Source organism: Triticum urartu, chromosome 4 (genome assembly GCF_003073215.2).
Source record: "Triticum urartu cultivar G1812 chromosome 4, Tu2.1, whole genome shotgun sequence".
Classification (NCBI taxonomy): Eukaryota; Viridiplantae; Streptophyta; class Magnoliopsida; order Poales; family Poaceae; genus Triticum; species Triticum urartu.
Window position 1 is genome coordinate 240343963 of NC_053025.1, and position 26258 is coordinate 240370220.

Here is a 26258-nt window from a genome sequence, read left to right on the forward strand (position 1 = left end):
CGATCTTGTGCTATGTTTAGGATTGGGTCTTGTCCATCACATCATTCTCCTAATGATGTGATCTCGTTATCAATGACATCCAATGTCCATAGTCAGGATACCATGACTATCTGTTGATCAACGAGCTAGTCAACTAGAGGCTTACTAGGGACATGTTGGTGTCTATGTATTCACACATGTATTACGATTTCCGGATAACACAATTATAGCATGAATAAAAGACAATTATCATGAACAAGGAAATATAATAATAATCCTTTTATTATTGCCTCTAGGGCATATTTCCAACAATTTTCTGAATCCAAACAAAATGAAGCATATACCGTAGGTTGTTCTATTGTTGATCCAACCACATGCTCTGTTTCTGCATGCCATCGAAGCTTTATTTTCAAATCCCCTTTTTCTGCACGACGATTGAAAAGAATGCAGGAGTCGGAGAATGAACAAAATTGCTTTGAACTTCATAGCAGCAGACTAAATTCCTAAAGGCAAAAAAAATTTAGTACTACAGGATATACCTTCAGAGTTTATGACAGTTCTAATAAATATATGATGTTGATTGGTTAGCTGAGTTAGAAGTAGAGCTATTCAAATATATTTACTCTGACAAGTGCAAAAAATCCTTATACTCCTAGCTATATGTTTATCCTATATCTACTTCTCACATTATACATATGCTCCACTACAAAGGGGTCTAAATAATAACATGATTTTTTTCAGTTAAAGTTCCAAGCAACTTTCCTGTGTGAATCTGAGAATCTCACTAAAACCTGTGTTTCATTGTTTATATTCAGCCTATCGAGTTGAGTTTCAGACTGATCATAAACATACCTCAGTTTAAGATGTGATGCTGATTTGATTTGTGTGCTGCACCATTGTCCATATCTTCGATTTCAAGTAGTTCCATGGCAAATCAAATACATTTTTTCTTTGTTTATGACAATACATATTTGACAGGTTAAAGCATGTACTATTGTGTATACTGAAGTGCAACAAGCCTTTCCCAGTAGTAAAACTGAAAGTATATATAGCTTATGTGTACTGTACTTTCAGTAATATAGATGCCAATATCATTACTTTTTTTAGTTAGGGGTGGTGGTTATTCACTCACAGTCAGGTTCAATGCTCATCATGTTATTTCCTTTCCAAAGATACCTCGGTGTTCTATGGTTAGAAATAGAAGATAGCATACACGAGGCCAAATCTTGACATGATTCAGTCATCCACATATTCTAGAAACAACAGATCAGATTTAAACAACTATCTTAGGAGTAGCAGACACATCTACATCTATATCTATTACCTACTAATAAAGCAAGATGCATTTCTCTAAATTTCTAATCCTTTCACCTTCTAAAATTATTAAAACCGATCGAGCTAGCCCACCTCGGCTGCAAGCAAGGATTGTTCTACAATAGTCCCGCCTCGGTTTCTTACATAGAATTTCTCCAATTCATATATGTCTTTGATTTTCTCGGTATTAAGGAGCTAACTTGAAAATCAATGAGCCCAGGTTAAGGACCGACATGACAGAGAAATAAAGGAAGAAAATTTCTTTGAGGACAACTGCATCTCAAACGACATGAGACGTGACAAAGAAGTAAAAGGGAAGGAAAGAACTAGGAGAAAGACCCTCGATTATTTATAGGGACTCGAATTGGAACACACATGATACATGACAGAGAAATAAAAAGGAAGGGAAGAAGTTAAAGAAAAACATGGTGCAAGCTATGCGAGCCGCCACCAGAAATTGTAGCATCTAAATGAAAGACTATTATCAGGTTCTGTATTTATACCATTTACAGCAACTGGTTTTTGTGCCTTGGGCTGTGATCCTAAAAATACATTGATGCATAGTTCATACAAATACAATTTGACGCTACAACTGGTTCATACAATCAATTTATCTAAAAAAGGGAAGAAAAAAAATCAAGCAATCTTTCGAATTTATGCATTGTCACATTGAACCAAAGTGTTCAAAGACACGAAATCACCATGGTCAGAGAAAAAAAACTGATAGCACCTTGAGCAGGCCTCAGTTCCCACACCCCTGCTTAGAAGACTGGATTGGAGCTGACTTCCGTGGGCTTGCCTTTGACCCAAGTCTCCTGACTGAAGCCAAAATCTTGGATCGAAGCCATAGACGAAAATCAAACGCGTCAACCAAATCCCTAGACAAAAAGAGGCGGCAACTTAAAATCACTCTCCGGGCCACTAACCACCATGGATGTGCCGCCCACAAACCTATGGATCGGGAGCGGTGCTTCATATTGTGATGTGCCACCTCAGTGCCGCCGGGCATGGGCCATTGCTCCCAGCGATGCTGGAGGCTCTGCCCCGCTCCCTCCGCCCGACAAAGTGTGGATCTGCAGGGAGGTGGAAGCTGCACGGGAGAGAAAGGTCAGATATGAGAGAAGAGAGATGGGAGAATAAGGAGAGGAGGCGGAGGTCGGCAGGCGACTTGGGAGACGGCGGCGGCTCATCAATGTCTCTGATGGCAGCGGGGTCGTGTGGTGTCGAGGTGGCAGAAGAAGCTCGGGTGGGGATGAGATCCTCCTCTAGAATCCTCTCTCCTCATTAGGGAAAGGATGTGTGGCCTCAACCACGTGACCAAGAGCTACTTCGTGGAGCCCGTGGCCGCCCACTTACCAAAAGGAGCTTGTGACACGAGGCAAACATGCGGTACGCCGGGGACAGGATGAACACGTACTAAGTGTTGGAAATATGCCCTAGAGGCAATAATAAAAGCATTATTATTATATTTCCTTGTTCATGATAATTTTCTTTATTCATGCTATAATTGTGTTATCCGGAAATCGTAATACATGTGTGAATAATAGACACCAACATGTCCCTGGTAAGGCTCTAGTTGACTAGCTCGTTGATCAACAGATAGTCATGGTTTCCTGACTATGGACATTGGATGTCATTGATACCAAGATCACATCATTAGGAGAATGATGTGATGGACAAGACCCAATCCTAAACATAGCACAAGATCGTATAGTTCGTTTGCTAGAGTTTTCCAATGTCAAGTATCTTTTCCTTAGACCATGAGATATGTCAAGTATCTTTTCCTTAGACCATGAGATCGTGTAACTCCCGGATACCGTAGGAGTACTTTGGGTGTACCAAACGTCACAACGTAACTGGGTGACTATAAAGGTATACTACGGGTATCTCCGAAAGTGTCTGTTGGGTTGACACGGATCAAGACTGGGATTTGTCACTCCATATGACGGAGAGGTATCACTGGGCCCACTCGGTAATGCATCATCATAATGAGCTCAAAGTGACCAAGTGTCTGGTCACGGGATCATGCATTACGGTACGAGTAAAGTGACTTGCCGGTAACGAGATTGAACGAGGTATTGGGATACCGACGATCGGATCTCGGGCAAGTAACATACCGATTGACGAAGGGAATTGTATGCGGGATTGATTGAATCCTCGACATCGTGGTTCATCCGATGAGATCATCGAGGAGCATGTGGGAGCCAACATGGGTATCCAGATCCCGCTGTTGGTTATTGGCCGGAGAGTCGTCTCGGTCATGTCTACATGTCTCCCGAACCCGTAGGGTCTACACACTTAAGGTTCGGTGATGCTAGGGTTGTAGGGATATGTATATGCAGTAACCCGAATGTTGTTCGGAGTCCCGGATGAGATCCGGACGTCACGAGGAGTTCCGGAATGGTCCGGAGGTAAAGAATTATATATAGGAAGTGCTATTTCGGGCATCGGGACAAGTTTCGGGGTCACCGGTATTGTACCGGGACCACCGGAAGGGTCCCGGGGGTCCACCGGGTGGGGCCACCTGCCCGGGGGCCACATGGGCTGTAGGGGTGTGCGCCTTGGCCTATATGGGCCAAGGGCACCAGCCCCAAGAGGCCCATGCGCCAGGAGATCAAGAAAGGAAGAGTCCTAAAAGGGGAAGGCACCTCCTAGGTGCCTTGGGGAGGAGGGATTCCTCCCTTGGCCGCCGCCCCCCTAGGAGATTGCATCTCCTAGGGCCGGCGCCCCCCTAGGCTCCCTATATATAGTGGGGGAAGGAGGGCCTCTCAACCACGCCTTTGGTGCCTCCTCTCCCTCTCCAACACCTCCTCCTCCTCCATAGAGCTTGGCGAAGCCTGCCGGAGTACTGCAGCTCCATCACCACCACGCCGTCGTGCTGCTGCTGGAGCCATCTTCCTCAACCTCTCCTTCCCCTTGCTGGATCAAGAAGGAGGAGACGTCACGCTGACCGTACGTGTGTTGAACGCGGAGGTGCCGTCCGTTCGGCGCTAGGATCTCCGGTGATTTGGATCACGTCGAGTACGACTTCCTCATCCCCGTTCTTTGAACGCTTCCGCGTGATCTACAAAGGTATGTAGATGCAATCCGATCACTCGTTGCTAGATGAACTCATAGATGGATCTTGGTGAAACCGTAGGAATTTTTTTTGTTTTCTGCAACGTTCCCCAACAGTGGCATCATGAGCTAGGTCTATGCGTAGTTCTCTTGCACGAGTAGAACACAATTTGTTGTGGGCGTTGAGTTTGTCAACTTTCTTGCCGCTACTAGTCTTATCTTGCTTGCAACTTGTGGGATGAAGCGGCCCGGACCAACCTTACACGTACGCTTACGTGAGACCGGTTCCACCGACTGACATGCACTAGTTGCATAAGGTGGCTGGCGGGTGTCTGTCTCTTCCACTTTAGTTGGAGCGGATTCGATGAAAAGGGTCCTTATGAAGGGTAAATAGAAGTTGACAAATCACGTTGTGGCTTTCACGTAGGTAAGAAAACGTTCTTGCTAGAACCCTTTTAGCCACGTAAAACTTGCAACAACAATTAGAGGACGTCTAACTTGTTTTTGCAGCAAGTGCTTTGTGATATTGATATGGCCAAAGTTGTGATGAATGATGAATGATATATATGTGATGTATGAGATGTTCATGCTATTGTAATAGGAATCACGACTTGCATGTCGATGAGTATGACAACCGGCAGGAGCCATAGGAGTTGTCTTTATTTTTTGTATGACCTGCGTGTCATTGAGAAACGCCATGTAAATTACTTTACTTTATTGCTAAATTGTTAGCCATAGTAGTAGAAGTAATAGTTGGCGAGCAACTTCATGGATCATGATGATGGAGATCATGGTGTCATGCCGGTGACAAGATGATCATGGAGCCCCAAGATGGAGATCAAAGGAGCTATGTGATATTGGCCATATCATGTCACTTATTATTTGATTGCATGTGATGTTTATCATGTTTTGTACATCTTGTTTGCTTAGAACGACGGTAGTAAATAAGATGATCCCTCATAATAATTTCAAGAAAGTGTTCCCCCTAACTGTGCACCGTTGCGACAGTTTCGTTGTTTCGAAGCACCACGTGATGATCGGGTGTGATAGATTCCAACGTTCACATACAACGGGTGTAAGACAGATTTACACATGCAAACACTTAGGTTGACTTGACGAGCCTAGCATGTACAGACATGGCCTCGGAACACAGAAGACCGAAAGGTCGAGCATGAGTCGTATAGAAGATACGATCAACATGAAGATGTTCACCGATGTTGACTAGTCCGTCTCACGTGATGATCGGACACGGCCTAGTTAACTCGGATCATGTTATACTTAGATTACAGGAGGGATGTCTATCTAAGTGGGAGTTCATTGAATAATTTGATTAGATGAACTTAATTATCATGAACTTAGTCTAATTTTTTACAATATGTCTTGTAGATCAAATGGCCAACGTAGTCCTCAACTTCAATGCGTTCCTAGAGAAAACCAAGCTGAAATACGATGGCAGCAACTACATGGACTGGGTCCGGAACCTGAGGATCATCCTCATAGCTGCCAAGAAGATTATGTCCTACAAGCACCGCTAGGGTGACGCACCTGTTCTCCCTGCAGAACAAGACGTTATGAATGCTTGGCAGGCACGTACCGATGACTACTCCCTCGTTCAGTGCGGCATGCTTTACAGCTTAGAGCCGGGGCTCCAAAAGCGTTTTGAGAGACACGGAGCATATGAGATGTTCGAAGAGCTGAAAATGGTTTTCCAAGCTCATGCCCGGGTCGAGAGATATGAAGTCTCCGACAAGTTCTTCAGCTGTAAGATGGAGGAAAACAGTTCTGTCAGTGAGCACATACTCACTATGTCTGGGTTGCATAACCGCTTGACTCAGCTGGGAGTTAATCTCCCGGATGACGCGGTCATTGACAGAATCCTTCAGTCGCTTCCACCGAGCTACAAGAGCTTTGTGATGAACTTCAATATGCAGGGGATGGAAAAGACCATTCCTGAAGTATTTGCAATGCTGAAATCAGCAGAGGTAGAAGTCAAAAAGGAACATCAAGTGTTGATGGTGAATAAAACCACTAAGTTCAAGAAGGGCAAGGGTAAGAAACCTTCAAGAAGGACGGCAAGGGAGTTGCCGCGCCGCAAGCAAGCTGCCGGGAAGAAGCCAAAGAATGGACCCAAGCCCGAGACTGAGTGCTTTTATTGCAAGGAAGTGGTCACTGGAAGCGGAACTGCCCCAAATACTTAGCGGACAAGAAGGCCGGCAAAACAAGGTATATGTGATATACATGTAATTGATGTGTACCTTACCAGTACTCGTAGTAGCTCCTGGGTATTTGATACCGGTGCAGTTGCTCACATTTGTAACTCAAGCAGGAGCTGCGGAATAAGCGGAGACTGGCGAAGGACGAGGTGACGATGCGCGTCGGGAATGGTTCCAAGGTCGATGTGATCGCCGTCGCACGCTACCTCTACATTTACCTTCGGGATTAGTTTTAAACCTCAATAATTGTTATTTAGTGCCAGCTTTGAGCATGAACATTGTATCAGGATCTCGTTTAATACGAGATGGCTACTCATTTAAACTGAGAATAATGGTTGTTTCTATTTATATGAGAGATATGTTTTATGGTCATGCTCCGATGTGAATTGTTTATTCTTAATGAATCTCGAGCATAATGCCACATATTCATAGTGTGAATACCAAAAGATAAGATGATAATGATAGTCCACATACTTGTGGCAATGCCGCCTTGGTCACATAGGTGTCAAACGCATGAAGAAGCTCCATGCAGATGTACTTTTAGAGTCTCTTGATTATGAATCATTTGACATGTGCGAACCATGCCTCATGGGTAAAATGTCCAAGGCTCCGTTCTCAGGAACAATGGAGCGAGCAACCAACTTATTGGAAATCATACATACTGATGTGTGCGGTCCAATGATTGTTGAGGCTCGCGGTGGCTATCATTATGTTCTCACCCTCACTGATGACTTGAGTAGATATGGGTATGTCTACTTAATGAAACACAAGTCTGAAACCTTTGAAAAGTTCAAGGAATTTCAGAGTGAGGTTGAGAACAACGTGACAGGAAAATCAAGTTGATCGTGGAGGAGAATACTTGAGTCACGAGTTTGGCACACACTTAAGAAAATGTGGAATAGTTTCACAACTCACGCCGCCTGGAACACCTCAGCGTAATGGTGTGTCCGAACGTCGTAATCGCACTCTATTAGATATGGTGCGATCTATGATGTCTCTTACCGATTTTACCGCTATCTTTTTGGGTCTATGCTTTAGAGACTGCCGCATTCACTTTAAATAGGGCTCCGTCGAAATCCGTTGAGACGACACCGTATGAATTATGGTTTGGGAAGAAACCTAAGTTGTCGTTTCTAAAAGTTTGGGGATGCGATGCTTATGTCAAGAAACTTCAACCTGAAAAGCTCGAACCCAAGTCGAAAAAATGCGTCTTCATAGGATACCCTAAAGAAACTATTGGGTATACCTTCTACCTTAGATCCGAAGGCAAGGTCTTTGTTGCCAAGAATGGATCCTTTCTAGAGAAGGAGTTTCTCTCGAAAGAAGTAAGTGGGAGGAAAGTAGAACTTGATGAAGTATTACCTCTTGAACCGGAAAGTGGCGCAGCTCAAGAAAATGTTCCTGAGGTGCCTGCACCGACTAGAGAGGAAGTTAATGATGATGATCAAGATACTTCTGATGAAGCTCCTACTGAAATTCGAAGGTCCACAAGGACACGTTCCGCACCAGAGTGGTACGGCAACCCTGTCTTGGAAATCATGTTGTTAGACAACGGTGAACCTTCGAACTATGAAGAAGCGATGGCGGGCCCGGATTCCGACAAATGGCTGGAAGCCATGAAATCCGAGATAGGATCCATGTATGAAAACGAAGTATGGACTTTGACTGACTTGCCCGTTGAGCGGCGAGCCATAGAAAATAAATGGATCTTTAAGAAGAAGACATACGCGGATGGTAATGTGACCATCTATAAAGCTCGGCTTGTCGCTAAGGGTTATCGACAAGTTTAAGGGGTTGACTACGATGAGACTTTCTCACCCATAGCGAAGCTGAAGTCCGTCCGAATCATGTTAGCAATTGCCGCATTCTATGATTATGAGATATGGCAAATGGACGTCAAAACGGCATTCCTTAATGGTTTCCTTAAGGAAGAATTGTATATGATGCAGCCGGAAGGTTTTGTCGATCCTAAGAATGCTGACAAGGTGTGCAAGCTCCAACGCTTGATTTATGGGCTGGTGCAAGCATCTCGGAGTTGGAACATTCACTTTGATGAGATGATCAAAGCGTTTGGTTTTATGCAGACTTATGGAGAAGCCTGCGTTTACAAGAAAGTAAGTGGGAGCTCTGTAGCATTTCTCATATTATATGTAGATGACATACTTTTGATGGGAAATGATATAGAACTTTTGGACAACATTAAGGCCTACTTGAATAAGAGTTTCAATGAAGGACCTTGGAGAAGCTGCTTATATATTAGGCATCAAGATCTATAGAGATAGATCAAGACGCCTCATAGGTCTTTCACAAAGCACATACCTTGATAAGATATTGAAGAAGTTTAATATGGATCAGTCTAAGAAGGGGTAAGCTCAGCTCAATGTCCGACCACGGCAGAAGATATAGAAGAGATGAGTGTCATCCCCTATGCCTCAGCCATAGGGTCTATTATGTATGCCATGCTGTGTACCACACCTGATGTAAACCTTGCTGTAAGTTTGGTAGGTAGGTACCAAAGTAATCCCGGCAAGGAACAATGGACAGTGGTCAAGAATATCCTGAAGTACCTGAAAAGGACTAAGGAAATGTTTCTCGTTTATGGAGGTGACGAAGAGCTCGTCGTAAAGGGTTACGTCGACGCTAGCTTCGACACAGATCTGGATGACTCAAAGTCACAAACCGGATACGTGTATATTTTGAATGGTGGGGCAGTAAGCTGGTGCAGTTGCAAGCAGAGCGTCGTGGCGGGATCTACATGTGAAGCGGAGTACATGGCAGCCTCGGAGGCAGCGCATGAAGCAATTTGGGTGAAGGAGTTCATCACCAACCTATGAGTCATACCCAATGCGTCGGGGCCAATCAAGCTCTTCTGTGACAACACTGGAGCTATTGCACTTGCCAAGGAGCCCAAGTTTCACAAGAAGACAAGGCACATCAAGCGTCGCTTCAACTCCATTCGTAAAAATGTTCAAGATGGAGACATAGATATTTGTAAAGTACATACGGACCCGAATGTAGCAGATCCGTTGACTAAACCTCTCCCTAGAGCAAAACATGATCAACACCAGAATTCCATGGGTGTTCGATTCGTCACAATGTAACTAGATTATTGACTCTAGTGCAAGTGGGAGACTGTTGGAAATATGCCCTAGAGGCAATAATAAAAGCATTATTATTATATTTCCTTGTTCATGATAATTGTCTTTATTCATGCTATAATTGTGTTATCCGGAAATCGTAATACATGTGTGAATAATAGACACCAACATGTCCCTAGTAAGCCTCTAGTTGACTAGCTCGTTGATCAACAGATAGTCATGGTTTCCTGACTATGGACATTGGATGTCATTGATACCGAGATCACATCATTAGGAGAATGATGTGATGGACAAGACCCAATCCTAAACATAGCACAAGATCGTATAGTTCGTTTGCTAGAGTTTTCCAATGTCAAGTATCTTTTCCTTAGACCATGAGATCGTGTAACTCCCGGATACCGTAGGAGTGCTTTGGGTGTACCAAACGTCACAACGTAACTGGGTGACTATAAAGGTATACTACGGGTATCTCCGAAAGTGACTGTTGGGTTGACACGGATCAAGACTGGGATTTGTCACTCCATATGACGGAGAGGTATCACTGGGCCCACTCGGTAATGCATCATCATAATGAGCTCAAAGTGACCAAGTGTCTGGTCACGGGATCATGCATTACGGTACGAGTAAAGTGACTTGCCGGTAACGAGATTGAACGAGGTATTGGGATACCGACGATCGGATCTCGGGCAAGTAACATACCGATTGACGAAGGGAATTGTATGCGGGATTGATTGAATCCTCGACATCGTGGTTCATCCGATGAGATCATCGAGGAGCATGTGGGAGCCAACATGGGTATCCAGATCCCGCTGTTGGTTATTGGCCGGAGAGTCGTCTCGGTCATGTCTACATGTCTCCCGAACCCGTAGGGTCTACACACTTAAGGTTCGGTGATGCTAGGGTTGTAGGGATATGTATATGCAGTAACCTGAATGTTGTTCGGAGTCTCGGATGAGATCCCGGACGTCACGAGGAGTTCCGGAATGGTCCGGAGGTAAAGAATTATTATATAGGAAGTGCTATTTCGGCCGTCGGGACAAGTTTCGGGGTCACCGGTATTGTACCGGGACCACCGGAAGGGTCCCGGGGGTCCACCGGGTGGGCCACCTGCCCCGGGGGGCCACATGGGCTGTAGGGGTGTGCGCCTTGGCCTATATGGGCCAAGGGCACCAGCCCCAAGAGGCCCATGCGCCAAGAGATCAAGAAAGGAAGAGTCCTAAAAGGGGAAGGCACCTCCTAGGTGCCTTGGGGAGGAGGGATTCCTCCCTTGGCCGCCGCCCCCCCTAGGAGATTGCATCTCCTAGGGCCGGTGCCCCCCCTAGGCTCCCTATATATAGTGGGGGAAGGAGGGCCTCTCACCCCACGCCTTTGGTGCCTCCCTCTCCCTCTCCAACACATCCTCCTCCTCCATAGTGCTTGGCGAAGCCCTGCCGGAGTACTGCAGCTCCATCACCACCACGCCGTCGTGCTGCTGCTGGAGCCATCTTCCTCAACCTCTCCTTCCCCTTGCTGGATCAAGAAGGAGGAGACGTCACGCTGACCGTACGTGTGTTGAACGCGGAGGTGCCGTCCGTTCGGCGCTAGGATCTCCGGTGATTTGGATCACGTCGAGTACGACTTCCTCATCCCCGTTCTTTGAACGCTTCCGCGCGTGATCTACAAAGGTATGTAGATGCAATCCAATCACTCGTTGCTAGATGAACTCCTAGATGGATCTTGGTGAAACCGTAGGAAATTTTTTGTTTTCTGCAACGTTCCCCAACACTGGCATCATAAGCGAATACAGCAAATTCGACCCCTCAAACAACGAAAGCACGTCCATAGCACTAACTGGATACCTCAATTTAATTAAGAAATCTAATAAATCCATACTATTACATGACACGTAAAACCTAATCGAAGTAGAGCCCATACTAAAAGCATCTTCAGCCGGATACAGCAAATTCGACCCCTCAAACGCCTATGAGGACGCGTCCGTGGACACTGATCGGTCATGCCTCAAATAATTTCTTCCACAACGGGATACCTCAATTCAATTAAGAAATTAATAAATCCATACTATTACGACACCTAAAACCTAATCTAAGCAGAGCCCGTACGTCCGCCGTGTCCATATCCGACGGTCGACTGCACCCCTCAAAGTGTTGCTCTGGTCACCGGCGAGATAGAATAGGACATGGGACATGCACCGGCTCGCAAGACTCAAGGTGCGGCCGTCTCCCATGTTCTACTCTTCCTCATTAGAGTCCAGAACCTTCACGATGTCAGTGGACGTGAGATCGATGATTGATCCGTCTTGGAAGGAGCCAGCGACGTCCACCATGACGCGGTAGCGGCGCCTGGACTGGTACACCATACCGGGCACCGGATAATGCAACACTGCCTCACGAACGTCCACTGTCACGAGGGCTTCCGTCGTCACCGGGACACACCTCGCGGCAGATCCATGCGCCATTTGGGTGGAAGCAATGGATCTCGAAAGAAAAAGTCTGAGCACTACCGTCGAGTGGCCTCCTCCAGGGAGCGGCGACGTCATCTCCTCCTCGGGGCCCTGTGCAACGAGCACGGAATCAATGGATCTGGAAGTGTAGGGCTCGGATCCTCTACCTGCCATGCCGGAGAAGGCAAAAAATCACCGGACGGGAGTTTGGGTGACGAAGTGGAGTGGAGTGGCAAGGGTTTGGTCCGAGGAGCGAATAAGGACAAATTTATGTGTGTCGGGTAGGTCAACGTGGGCCGTGAAGGGTGAGGTCTTTAGCCATACTTATTAGGTAAGGGCATGTGGAGTTTGGTTTTCTCCCGTTGCAACGCACGGACATATTTACTAGTATATATATATATATATATATATATATATATATATATATATATATATATATATATATATATATATATATATATATATATATATATAGGGTCGCTATTCGTCACCCTGGGTGAGGAATAGTTATTCTTCACCCCCCTCTATTTTACCATCAATGCACCGTAATTTTACGTTCCGTAAGTTTTGTCTTATTTCCGACGCAAAAAGAGACCGTAAGAAAATATATAATCGCCGTAAAAAATATTTTATGTTATGTAAAATTACAAACGTAAAAACATAGTCTAAAATACACATAAACTATAAATTTTCTTGTCTTATGACCTATATTTTTATTTTTTATGTCAATATTTATGTAGTGAATCAATAGGAATGTAACTATTTGAATTCAAAACATAATTTAATTATGAAATGATTATAAGATTACCTCGGGTAAAGAATAATTTATTCTGCATCCTAGGTGATGAATAGTACATGATCATTTAAAGTACATGGGAATGTAATAATTTATGTTTATAGGATATATATATATATATATATATATATATATATATATATATATATATATATATATATATATGAGTACATGATCTATTTAAAGTACAAGGCGAGCCAAAATATTTCTTAATCTAATTTATGTTTCTAATACAATCACATTACTCAACAATAATCATCACGACTATCCCGTGATCAAACGCATATCACCTCTCCCTTTTACTAAGAACGCCCTCCTAATCCGATGATAAAAAAAAAAAAGAACGATCTTTACGTTTGAGCACAAAAAAAAAAACGATCTTCTGAGCACGCAGGCCGTGCCACTGTGGGTGGCTCCACCCTAATAAAGCTCACCCCGCGTGGAACCCACATTCAGTGGCCTTGCGTTACCAGTACCACCACCCCACCGCTTTCCTTCATGTGGTCCACCCCCCCCCCCCCCCCCCCCTCACATGCCCCTCCCCGCTACTGCTAGTTCATCATTTCACACTCCCACCCCTGCCCTCACTCTCTAAAGGCTCGACTACTCACTCTGCCCACACCCGTCACCGCAGCCTCGCACAATTATCGCCCCAGGTACAGGTAAGAGGGCGAGAGAGAAGGCGATGTCAATGGCGGAGGAGCAGTACTACGGGGGCCCGCGCGGGGCGCCGCACGGGCTGCTGCTGGCGGTGGTGGTGGGGCTGGTGGTGGCGGGCCCGCTCTTCCTGGGCGACGGCGGCGAGGCGGTCACCGACGCCATCGCCGAGCTGCTCAGCCCCGTGGGCCTGCTCCTCCTCCCCGTGGGCCTCCTCCTCCTCATCCGCCTTCTCTCCTCCGACCGCGGTGCCGCGGCGTTCGCCGACGTGTTCGCCTTCGGCGGCTCGCCCGACGCCGTGCACCGCGTCGGGGGCTCCCCCATCGGCGTGGCGCTCATGCTGCTTCTCATCCTCGCCCTCCTCTACTACCGCTCCGCGCTCTTCGGCGGCGGCGGAGACGACGACGAGTAGGCGCCTGCCAGTAGGTGGGTAGAGTCTGATCTCGGGGTTGTTTTGGCAGTTTCCGTTTGATGGCTGGGCCTGGGTGTAAAAGTGCGGTGTAAATTAACTGGTAGCTACTCGCCGTGTTGGTTTGCTCTGCGTTAAGGGCTTAAGGCTGAAGGCTCTGTGCTGCATGGGTCCATGTGCTTGTCTATATCTACTAGAAGGGGACGCGCGCCTTGCCGCGCCTTTTTTTTTACCGGCCTCTTTTCTACCTTTGATGGTGGTCTCTTCCTCCATGTACCGTATTGTATTTTGACTTCTGGTAGTTGCCGGTTCAGTAGGTTGTTACGGTAGGGGTTATCACCCACCAGAGCGCATGAACACCCACCACAACAAAGGATAGTCACATCTCCTTTGTAGCTGTAGGGATTGCCTAAGCAGAAGCTAGATGATATTTGGATAATATAGGATTAGAAGTTAATGCCTTTCATAGCCACATATATTTAGCACGATAAATTAGAAAACAACATTAGCACATTGGAGAAAAGCTATAGTTTTGTGTATGAACATGTTCACTTTGGAATTTGGATAAAACTCATTACTAAAAATGACACATGGTGCTTGTTGGCATAATTAAGCTCAAAAAGATTTTCATATGAGAGGATTACATCAAAGTAAAATGTTTCCTGAACATATCACTTGTTTTTGTAATAAGAATGAGTCGAGACAATTTCCCGGATGCTCAAAATCAGTGTCGGAAGCTTTAAACATAAGCACAAAGCTAGTGCGTGTGCGCGCGACCCCTCCTTACCCCTGATGTCTTCCTGTTCAATGTAATAAAACACAAACTCTTTTGTGTTTTCTCGAGAAAAAAATACTGCTAAAATGTATTTTTGTTTCTACAATTATCCTCCCCAACTGCATTTCTCTTGGCCCATATGTGTGTGGGAGAGCAGGTAGCTCTGAAACTGGCCCTGCTTCTTTGCATCAAAACGTAATGAGAAACATAAAATATTATGAGTATGGTATATTAAACACTCAGACATAACAAAAAAGAATTCATAAAACTGGATAAAACCTTTCTTCTCTCTATTTATGTAACGCCCCAAGATCGATGCTCCAGATGCCTTTCATGTTTTACGTGTCAGTTGTGTTATTTATTTATTTATCGTATTCATCTTTACATTATGTGCATTGCATCATATCATCTTGCAACCCTTTTAAAAAAAAACTTAACATAACAAAAAAGAATTCATAAAACTGGATAAAATCTTTCTTCTCTCTATTTATGTAACGCCCCAAGATCGATGCTCCAGATGCCTTTCATGTTTTACGTGTCAGTTGTGTTAATTATTTATTTGTCGCATTCATCTTTACATCATGTGCATTGCATCATATCATCTTGCAACCCTTTTAAGAAAAAACTTAACTTAAATAAATCGTATGGATCTTTGATCCATTTAAATTGAGGGAATTCACATAGCGATTTATTTTTATAATATATCCTCTCGATATTTAGAGAGCTACAATAAATATTTCATTATTTTGGAATTAACCATAACACACTTGTATTTTATTTTCATGCATCTTCTGTTTCAAGTTTCACCTTCAAACCTTGGCAACAATTCTTTATCTCTTTCATCGAGGCTCCTCTAAAAATCCAAACATTTATGGCCCTTTCTTTTACCAAGTCTTAGTTCAAACTCATTTGAATTAAATTCAAATGAGTTTGAATTTATATCTTTCGATCATGCCATTTCTAATTTTCTTGGGTCAAACTCATTTTTGTGAGACCAGGAAAATTGTCCCCGAGTTCAAATTCCTTTCCCTAAACCTCCCTCTTCCTTTTCCTTCTCTCTATTGTTTTCTGTTAAAGAAAATATGAGGGAGAGAGAGAGCACAACCAGCAGCCCAGCCGACCAGGCCTATGGCCGTTTCCCTCTCCGCCGACCCATCTGTAGCCCAGCCCCGCACCCCTCCGAACCCTAGCTAACTGTGACGCCCCGAGACCGATGCGTCAGGTGTCTTTCAGTTATTCACTGTTGTTGTCATGTTTGTTTATTTGTTGCATTTGATCATGTCATCATTGTTTGCTTTGCATCGTGCCTCTTGCCATTTTGCATTTCATCTTTATCACCATGTGCATTGCATTCTTCATGATGTTGTCTTGCTCTATTCTTGTCATTTGTATCAACCCCTTCCCATCTCTCTAAAATCTACCCATGTGTCATCACTGCCTTCTTCTTTCTTATTCCTTTCATTTTTGCAAGTGCCATTTTCTGTCGTCCATAAATGTTCATTCTTTTCCTATTAACCATACACCTTTCCTTTAACCTCTCTGTCAAATTTCAGATCCTTTGGAGTTGTTTTGGTTAGGTTCGAAAATGCCTCAAGTTTGAATGATATTTAAACTTGTTTTATTTTTCTACCTCTAAAGATGTCCAAACCAATTTTATCAAATAGGGCATGAATTCAAGGTCATGAGGATATTTTTATATTTCTCATACACCTCTCCTTTTCCCCTGTGCTTTTCTCTTTATTTTCTGCTTGAAGAAAATTAGAGAGAGGAAACAGGAGCTTCAGACCAGCCGCAGCCCACTTGGGCCTCCCTCCAAGCCGGCCCACCTAGGCCACCCTTTCCCGCAGCCCAGCAACCAGGCCTCTCACCACTCCCTTCTCCACTGGGCCTCCTGCGCCGGCCCACCTTAACCGCCACTAACCCTAGCGAGCTTCTCTCCTCTCTCCCTCGTCTCCACCTCGCGCCGCCAGGAGAGGCCCGATCCCATCTCCATTCGCTCGATCCCCTCCTCACCTCTCGATCCCGCGCGCCTCCCTCTCTCCCTCTACAGCGCACCTCCCATGGCGCCGTCACCCCGCGCCAAGTCTTCGCGTCGCCGGAGCCCTGTGCAGCTGCGCTGCTGCCTGCCCGCGAGCCTCCTCCGAGCGTCTCCTTCCTCACGCCCGTCCAGCAGGCCACCAGCGAGGCCCCGCATCCGCGCCTCCCCCGAGTTGCGTCCGTCGCCCGGCATGGCCCGTGAGACCATCAGCATCGCCGGCACCCTGCAGCTCCCGCCGTCCTTCTCCCTTTGCAGCGCTCGAGCCCCGCTCCGCGCTGGCCCTTGCCCTGCCGTCCGTCGGCCCGGCGAGCCGGACCTCTCCGTTGCCCTCGCCGACAACCTGCACGGCGCCTCCCAGAACGCGCCTTCCGGCCTCCCTGCTCCCTGCTCGGGTCGCTGCTTCACGCCTAGGCCGACCCTACTCCACCGGCATCCTCCCGCCTTGCTTCGCCTCCTGGCAGGCAACAACAGCGTCCACCTCGCCCCTCGTTGGCCTTCGCACCCCTGCTCGACGCCAAGACCGCGGCTCCTTGTCTCCGTGAACGCCAAGTTCTTTTCCATAGACCTCTCCAAGACCAGGATACGCCAATAACAGTTCGTGGATTTCGTCAAGTTTGAGCACCGTTGAACGAGGGCTTTTTCCTTGCTCATTTTGGGACGCGACAAGTTCCTCTTCGAAAGTACGTCCACATGATGACCTGACAAGTACCGTGGCACCGAAGACCTTTCATGCGTCAAGTCCATCTCCGAAGATTTCACCAAGTACCACGACGACCGTTATTCGTCAAGTACCCCTTCGTCAAGTACCATGACGACCGTAAAACAATGAACGCTTGTGATGTGTTGTATGAGATGCCTGTGTTTGCCCCATGCCCGATCTGATCCTTGCACGTTCCTTGTTTCCTTGCCACCGTCATGTGGGACACCCGGCTACCGGGATCGCCCCACCATCTCTTGACACACTCTCACCCACTTCCTTTTGCATCGGTATCCGTTTTCGTTATCGTTGCCGTGGCACCTCTTTTCTTTCCACCACGGTGACAAATGCTTCATAATGCTCTTGTCAACTTTTAATAAAAATTGCATAAAACTTGAAAATCTCATCCGCATCATGATAACAACATCAAGAATGTTAAAATTGTTGTTTGCTTTAAATTGCTATGCATGTGGGGATTTACCAGAATTGTTGTTTGATGTTTCCGGCCTCATTTAAAATGCCTAACTGTGTATTTTACTCATGCTTCACCTCTTGCCATGTTAGCCAACATTTAACATTGTTGAGTACCTAACCGGGAGTGAACTAAATAAGTCATGTGGTGTTTCGTCAATATGCAACCCGTTGCATATTGAGGTCCACTTAATTTGTAGTTTTGGTTGTTGCACTTTGCCATGCCGTGCATATTTAAACCGGACATGCATCATACTTGATTGTGCATCATGCCATGTTATGTGATGGTTGTTTACTATGTTGTTTGCTTCTTGCTAGTTGTTCGCTCTATTGCTATGCCGCGATACCTACCACTTGCTATATCATGCCTCCCATTTTGCCATGTCAGCCTCTAACCCACCTTTCCTAGCAAACCGTTGTTTGGCTAGGTTACAGCTTTTGCTCAGCCCCTCTTACAGCGTTGTTAGTTGCAGGTGAAGATAAAGATTGTTCCATGTTGAAACATGGATATGTTGGGATATCACAATATCTCTTATTTAATTAATGCATCTATATACTTGGTAAAGGGTGGAAGGCTCGGCCTTATGCCTGGTGTTTTGTTCCACTCTTGCCGCCCTAGTTTCCGTCATACCGGTGTTATGTTCCTTGATTTTGCGTTCCTTACATGGTTGGGTGTTATGGGAAGCCCTTGACAGTTCGCTTTGAATAAAACTCCTTCAGCAAGGCCCAACCTTGGTTTTACATTTGCCTAACAACCTATTACCCTTCCCTTGGGTCGGCCAACCCAAGGGTCATCTTTATTTTAACCCCCCTGGGCCAGTGCTTGTCTAAGTGTTGGTCCGAACCGGGCAGCCTGCGGGGCCACCTCGGGGCAACTCAAGGGTTGGTTTTACTCGTAGCTTGACCTATCCGGTGTGCCCTGAGAACGAGATATGTGCAGCTCCTATCGGCATTTGTCGGCACATTTGGGAAGCTTTGCTGGTCTTGTTTTACCATTGTCGAAATGTCTTGTAACCGGGATTCCGAGTCTGATCGGGTCTTCCTGGGAGAAGGAATATCCTTCGTTGACCGTGAGAGCTTGTGATGGGCTAAGTTGGGACACCCCTGCAGGGTTTTGAACTTTCGAAAGCCGTGCCCGCGGTTATGGGCAGATGGGAATTTGTTAATATCCGGTTGTAGAGAACTTGACACTTACCTTAATTAAAATGCATCAACCGCGTGTGTAGCCGTGATGGTCTCTTTTCGGCGGAGTCCGGGAAGTGAACACGGTTCTTGTGTTATGTTGGAACGTAAGTAGTTCCAGGATCACTTCTTGATCACTTCTAGTTCACGACCGTGCTTTGCTTCTCTTCTCACTCTCATTTGCGTAAGTTAGCCACCATATATGCTAGTGCTTGCTGCAGCTCCACCTCACTACCTTTTCCTACCCATAAGCTTAAATAGTCTTGATCGCGAGGGTGTGAGATTGCTGAGTCCTCGTGGCTCACAGATACTCAGATGCAGGTGCCGATGATGCCAGTGCAGGTGACGCAAGCGAGCTCGAGGAGCTCGATGAAGATCGTGTTCGTTGTGTTGTTTTTGTTTCTAGTTGATCAGTAGTGGAGCCCAGTCGGGGTGATCGGCGGATCTAGCATTAGGGGTAGTCTTCTTTTATTTAGGTTCCATAGTCGGACCTTGATTGTATTCTGGATGATGTAATGCTATATTTATGTATCGTGTGAAGTGGCGATTGTAAGCCAAATCTTTACCCCTTTCTTATTCAGTACATGGGATGTGTAAAGATTACCCCTCTTGCGACATGCCTACTATGCGGTTATGCCTTTAAGTCGTGCTGCGACACGTGGGAGATATAGCCGCATCGTGGGTGTGACAAGTTGGTAATCAGAGCCTTCCCTGACTTAGGAGCCCCCTGCTTGATCGAATCGTTGGCGTTGTTGAGTCTAGAAAAATGTTTTGAGTCTTATAGGATTATATATATATATATATCGGAGAGTAGGATTATTTTTACTCCTTAGTCCCTTCGTCGTTCTGGTGAGGCCTCCCGACGTAGAGTTTTGACTCTTCTCTTCTCAAATTTCACTAATTTTTTTAGGATCACACGGGTATCTTGGAATCATTCCGATGGTTTTGTGACAAGAACATTGTTCTTGGTGCCTCCTGACATTTAGGGGTTGTGGCAGTGTCCCGGGGAGTTGAGCTCCGAGGTGTTGTCATCACAAATTTATCGTTGCAGTTCTGGAATACCTGAGTTCGCCGACATCGAAAATCTCTTTTATGCAGTTCTTGGTGAGATAACCTCGACGCCACCCAGTACTGGGGCGGGAGTTCGGGAGTATTGCCATAAGTCGTATAACGGATGCTTTTCGAATGTTGAGGTAAATGATTTCCGAAGGTTTCTTGGTTATGTGTTGAAGGATGGATATAGCTGGATGTAGGATTTGCTAGTTTTGGGTGAGATATTATGCTTCCCCTGTATCCCCAACACCTGATTGCATAACCAGAAAGTTTCGGGAGTTTATAAGTGGGAATTCAAGTATTACGTAGGATATCTTTTCAACAGACACATGATACGATATGGGGTCTATCATATGTTTGTTTCTGGCTTATTTTGCAAGCCAATCCTTTGTTTTGTTTTGGTTTGTGGTATTCGAGTTGCTTCGAAGTCAAATGTTGATTCCATACCTTTCCTAAGCAGTGTTCTATGTGAATACCAATCCTTCTTGCTTATCGAGATTGTCATGCCAATTCTTTTCCAAGCGATGTGCTTCCCTTCTAGTGGATCCTATCATTTTCAACATCCGCAAGATCAACTCTAAGTTTTCTCAACGGTATCCTTTCCATCTGCCCAAGTTGTCTTTGTTTTCCCCCCCCCCCCCCCTTTTTTTTCAAGGACTCGGATTTTTTAATCCGTTTTCCATTTTATTGATGTGAGGTCTCTTCATCTTTTTATTTCAAGTTTCGATCCAGTGAATTTTCGTGAAGATACTAACAAAGCTTCAAGTTCAACATTCTTCGTTCTATTTCTTCTCCGGTGGATGCAATTCAAGTTTTGGTGTTGATCATATTCCTTTCATTGTTTTAAATGTTTTCTCATGCCGGTGCACCTCTTAATCAAAAATTTCTCGCTATTCAATTGTTCCGGAGTGCTCAAGATATCTCGAAGATTCGTGTGTCCACTCTGCTTTCGTTCAAGCTCTTTCGAGGATGTTATCTCATTCAAGCCATTTAATTCAACTGGCACAATCCATCTTTAAAATCGTTCAACGGTGTATCTTTTGAGTGGCCCCTAACCCACAGGTCTTTTCCCAGGATCTTACCTGACTCTTCTATTTCACGGAGCTATCCTCAAATTCTTTCAAAGTTGACATAAGAATGAATTATCATTAGTCATATGTTTTTCTCCAAGATCTTTCAAATTCTTTTCGTTGTTGATCCAACCTTTATATTCTTCGTTATTCCAGAGTGTCTCAACAATTCATGGTGGTGTTTCTCGTCGTCATTCTCGAATATTGAAGACCGAAGAAGAGTTCCTCTTAAATCCTTACCCGTTCTTCCAAAGACTTATGGTTCTAGCTTCATGCCATCGTCTCATAATTGTTTTTGTTTGTGAGAATTCTTTTCACCCATCCGGAGCAATTCAGGAGTCTTTTCAGTTTGATTCTCCGGAGCCCATCATCTCAGAATTATTCATTCGTTGTTCTCCAAATTTACCGGTGCATCATTCAAGTATTCGCTAATTAGCTCGGGATCTCTTCGTTCGCTTGCATCTAAATCCCCTCAAGTATCTTCATTCATTTTCAAATTCTTCCTGGTGATTTGTGCTTTTGCCACTTTATTTTTCAATTCTTACGATGGTTTGTTCAAGATTCTTCTTCCTTCGTTTTCAGATTAATTCAGTCATTGTTTCCAAATCCTACCGGTGGCTCGTTGAAGACCTTCCCAAGCTTGCGCCATATCTATCTTAATCCTTTCTACGAGAATAAGTAGTATGCCAAATCCGTTGATTGTCATCAATTTAATTGATGATGGATAAGCATAATGTAATTCTTATTTTAGTTTCAGCCAATGTTTAATTCCTTATTTCGAAGGCTCATCAAATTCTTGATTTCAATTGTTTCATATTTTTCCATTCCCAGAGTTCCAAGCTCTTTCAATTATATCATTTCAAAGCTTCATTTAATCATTGCAAGGCCTCAATCTTATTCTTTTCATCCTTCAGTTCTTTTGATCATTCTTTTATTACCGGAGTTCTTCATGGAGGTTCTACATGGTGGTTCATCAAGGATTTAATTCCTTCTCGAAGTGTTCATCGAGATTCTTTTCAGAGGAGCTTAAGTATTCTTCATCTTGCATTCTGAAGTGCAATTCGTTCTACCTTATCTTTTGAGTTGGTGTTACGTCATTTTTGACAATTGCTTGGTGTTTCATGATTCACAAGTTGTCCGGGATGACATATTGTAAACCCATCATTTTCAATTCGTCCATGAGATCCTTTGCAACCCATCAATCTCTTCATTGGAATTATCTTGGGTTATATTTCACCTAAAGCTTTCCCTAAGGATTGTTGCGATTTATGGTGCTCAGAAATAACCCAAGTTCTTCATTTATCCTCCCGGTGAAATAAGCTTCTCGTCTCCTTGTTGATATCAATCCAATCTTTGGTTTCCGTAGCGGCAGAATTTTTGCCTCAATTTTGAGATGTCTTCCATTAGCCCACATCAAGCTTATGCTTTCGTTGTTGATAATCCAACAACTCCGTTCAACCTTTTCTTCGTAAGCATGCTCTTTCAATTTTATTGGCGAGAGCTGTCATTCTTCTTCTCTGTTCTTTTCCTTCCAACCATCTAGTTTTCCATTCTTTTGTTCCGGAGGCATGGTGATGTTGCTCTCTTCGTCCTATCATCTCGTTTTGCTAAGATCATGCTCTTTCCTTTGTCTACCCATTCAACCGGAGTGTCGTGTCCAACATTCAAGTTCTCATATTATCAAGTTTTTGCCTCCATTCTCAGTCGGAGTGCTGCCCAAATTATATCATTCTTATCCCTTCTCTATCTTGTTTTAACCGGAGTGTTGTCGTAATTGGTCTTTATCGTCCCTTGTACATCTCGTTTCAACTGGAGTGCTTGCATGTACTTCTTGTCCATTGCAACCTTTCTCTTATGTTTTTCAACCTACAAGGTTCTAGTAATGTTCCTTGTTCCTCTTTTCTAACGGAGTGCTTTCAACTTTGTTCATCTTCGTTGTATTCTTTCTTTCAATTTGTTCAACCTCTCAAGGTTCATTGGCTTCACTCGTTTGTCAAAGAAGCAACTTAGTTTTACCTCTTCTCTTCCTCTTCCGTTTCTCTCCGGTGCCATCCTAGATCTTGGGATGAGATCCTCTTGTAGTGGTGGAGTGTTGTGACGCCCCGAGACCGATGCGCCAGGTGTCTTCCAGTTATGCGCTGTTGTTTCCATGTCATTTGTTTGTTTGTTGCATTTCATCATGTCATCATTGTTTGCTTTGCATCGTGCCTCTTGCCATTTTGCATTTCATCTTTATCACCATATCTTTACACATCCCATGTACTGAATAAGAAAGGGATAAAGAGTCGGCTTACAATCGCCACTTCACACAATACATAAATATATCATACATCATCCAAGGTACAATCAAAGGTCCGACTACGGAACCAAAATAAAGAAAGACAACCCCAAATGCTAGATCCCCGATCGTCCCAACTGGGCTCCTCTATTGATCATCCGGAAAAGAAACATAGTAACGACCCGAATCCTCGTCGAACTCCCACTTGATTTCGGTAGCGTCCCCTGCACTGGCATCATCGGCACTGCATTTGTTTGGAAGGATCTGTGAGTCACGGGGACTCAGCAATCTCACACCCTCGCGTTCAAGACTATTTAAGCTTAAAGGTAGGAAAGGGGTAGTGAGGTGGAGCTGCAGCAAAGCAGTAAGCATATATGGTGGCTAACTTACGCAAATGAGAGCGAGAAGAGAAGCAAAGCACGGTCGAGAAGCTAATAGTGATCAATAAGTGATCCTGAAGCTACTTACGTTCAAGCATAACACGCGACCGTGTTCTCTTTCCGGACTCCGCCGAAAAGAGACCATCATGGCTACACACGCGGTTGATTCATTTTAATTAAGTTAAGTGTCAAGTTCTCTACAATCGGACATTAACAAATTCCCATCCGCCCATAACTGCGAGCACGGCTTTCGAAAGTTCAAAAGCCTGCAGGGGTGTCCCAACTTAGCCCATCACAAGCTCTCACAGTCAACGAAGGATATTCCTTCTCCCGGGAAGACCCGATCAGTCTCGGAATCCCAGTTACAAGACATTTCGACAATGGTAAAACAAGACCAGCAAAGCCACCCGATGTGCCAACAAATCCCAATAGGAGTCGCACGTATCTGGTTCTTAGGGCAACACCGGATGAGACAGGCTACGAGTAAAACCAACCCTCGAGTTACCCCGAGGTGGCCCCGTAGGCGGCTTGGTTCGGACCAACACTCATAGGAGCACTGGCCCAGGGGGGTTTAAAATAAAGATGACCCTTGAGTCTGCAGAACCCAAGGGAAGTGTTGGGAATATAGCTACCAGGTATGACCCGCCCAGGAGGGGCCGGGTCAACCCCAATGGCGGGTTACAAAAGAAGCCCAGTAATATTCAAGATGACAGTTTATTAAGACTTGTGGAAGGCCTAAAGCCCATAGGCGGCTTGAGGCCCAATATTGTAAACCGCCGTAAAGAAAGACTTGTAAAGAAAGGCATACAAAAGAAGTCACCGAGCCAGACATGTTTTATGAGCCGGCCGAGACTCTGTAGGCCGCCAGGCGTCAACCCATGTATATAAGGGGACGACCCGGCGGCGGCTTAGGACAAGAAAACAACAACTCAATGCCAGGCAAAGCGGATTCGCTCCCTGGTCATCGAAACCCCAGCAATTCCAACACAACTAGACGTAGGCTTTTACCTTCATCGTAAGGGCCCGAACTAGTATAAAAACCTCTCGCGTCCTTTGTCCTGATTAACCCCTTTAAGCTTCCTAGTTGCGATGGCCCTACGACTAAGTCCTTTTGCTAGGACATCTGCCGTGACAATTCCACGACAGTTGGCGCCCACCGTGGGGCCAAAGCACGGTGGATTTGAGTTCTTGAAGGGCAACTTCGAAGGGCTCAAGGGATACGCTGTGGGCCGGATGACCAAGAGTAGTCGCGGCAAGCTCTACATCGACGACGAAGGCTGGGGCCCCGAGGCTGGCTCAATTGAGTATAGGTACCGGGTCCCCTTTGGTGGAATCCATGTCTTCATTGGCCGGATCGGCGAGTCAGGCCCTGAGCCGTACGTCTGCACCAACCTCATCGAGACAGCTCAGCGCACGAGATCTGCTCGGGCCCAGCCTGCCGTGAAGCATGCTTTCATGGGTTGCATCCATGAGGGTGAGTTCTCTGAAGGATCAGTGGATGGCGGTGAGACGACCATATGTTCCGACATTGAATCGTCCTCAGGCGAGACAGATTCTTTGTATCAGCTACAAGATGGCATGCTTGGGGGCTGTTCCGATGGCAGTAGTATTCCGGACCTCTCTGAGCTGCCGAATCAAGCCAGAGTTTTCATGGCTGGCACTCAACCGGGCAGAACTCTACGGTTGCGGCAGCAGTATCCACCGGGTCGGCAGCAGCCGGGTCAGGAGACCCCGCGCGCCCCCCGGCTCAGATACTAATGAACCTCATGGATAAGTTGACGGCTCTGTTGACTGTTGTGGTGCAGCCGGCGGATAAGGCTCAGCATGCCGCGGAGGTGGCACGGGTACGCGAAGAGATGGCACAGGACAAGGGAAATTTAGCAGCAGAAGAGGTCAGGATGGCCACGGAGCGGGCGACTTTGGATGCTCGTGCTCAGCAGCTTCAAGCGGAGACTTTCCAGCTCTCGGTGGATCTGAACGCGTCAAACGAGGTCATGAGGAGAAGGCACCAGAAAACTCAGTCACGTCTGCCTCTGACGTACGATCCTAGGAACCTTTTCCACACACCCGGGGCTGGTCCAAGTAACCCACCGGAGGCGAACCGGATCATGACACCCGGGGCCGGGGCGCCGGTTCAGCCGCAGGCCATGGAACCACCTCGTATGAATACCACTCCGCCTCATTATACACCAATACCACCGGGTCACTTTTCCAATCCTTTGGAGAATCTCATTGCTGCGTCGGCTCGTTTGGCGGCTCTCCCGATGGAAGGCGACTCTCCGATAGCAATCGAAACATGAAGGGTGAGAGAACTTCTTCAAACTGCTCTGGCTCAGGTGGATGCGTACTAT

The 26258-nt window shown here is 45.6% G+C and overlaps 1 protein-coding gene and 1 long non-coding RNA gene across 3 annotated transcripts; one reads left to right on the plus strand and one right to left on the minus strand.

The window, feature by feature from the left end:
- Nucleotides 1-322: 322 nt before the first annotated feature.
- Nucleotides 323-2382, minus strand: LOC125553786. 2 transcript variants are annotated; one of them, XR_007304206.1, is made up of 3 exons: nt 2220-2382; nt 1995-2108; nt 323-403 (listed from the first exon to the last, which is right to left on the minus strand). It is a non-coding gene; the product is annotated as an uncharacterized LOC125553786 (long non-coding RNA). The 2 variants fall into 2 exon arrangements; XR_007304205.1 differs by lacking the exon at nt 323-403 and adding an exon at nt 832-885.
- Nucleotides 2383-13440: 11058 nt separating this feature from the next.
- On the plus strand, nt 13441-14195 carry LOC125553788. The gene has a single exon (XM_048717488.1). It carries the CDS (start codon nt 13583-13585, stop codon nt 13964-13966), a length of 384 nt encoding a protein of 127 aa, XP_048573445.1. The 5' UTR covers nt 13441-13582; the 3' UTR covers nt 13967-14195.
- Nucleotides 14196-26258: the final 12063 nt, after the last annotated feature.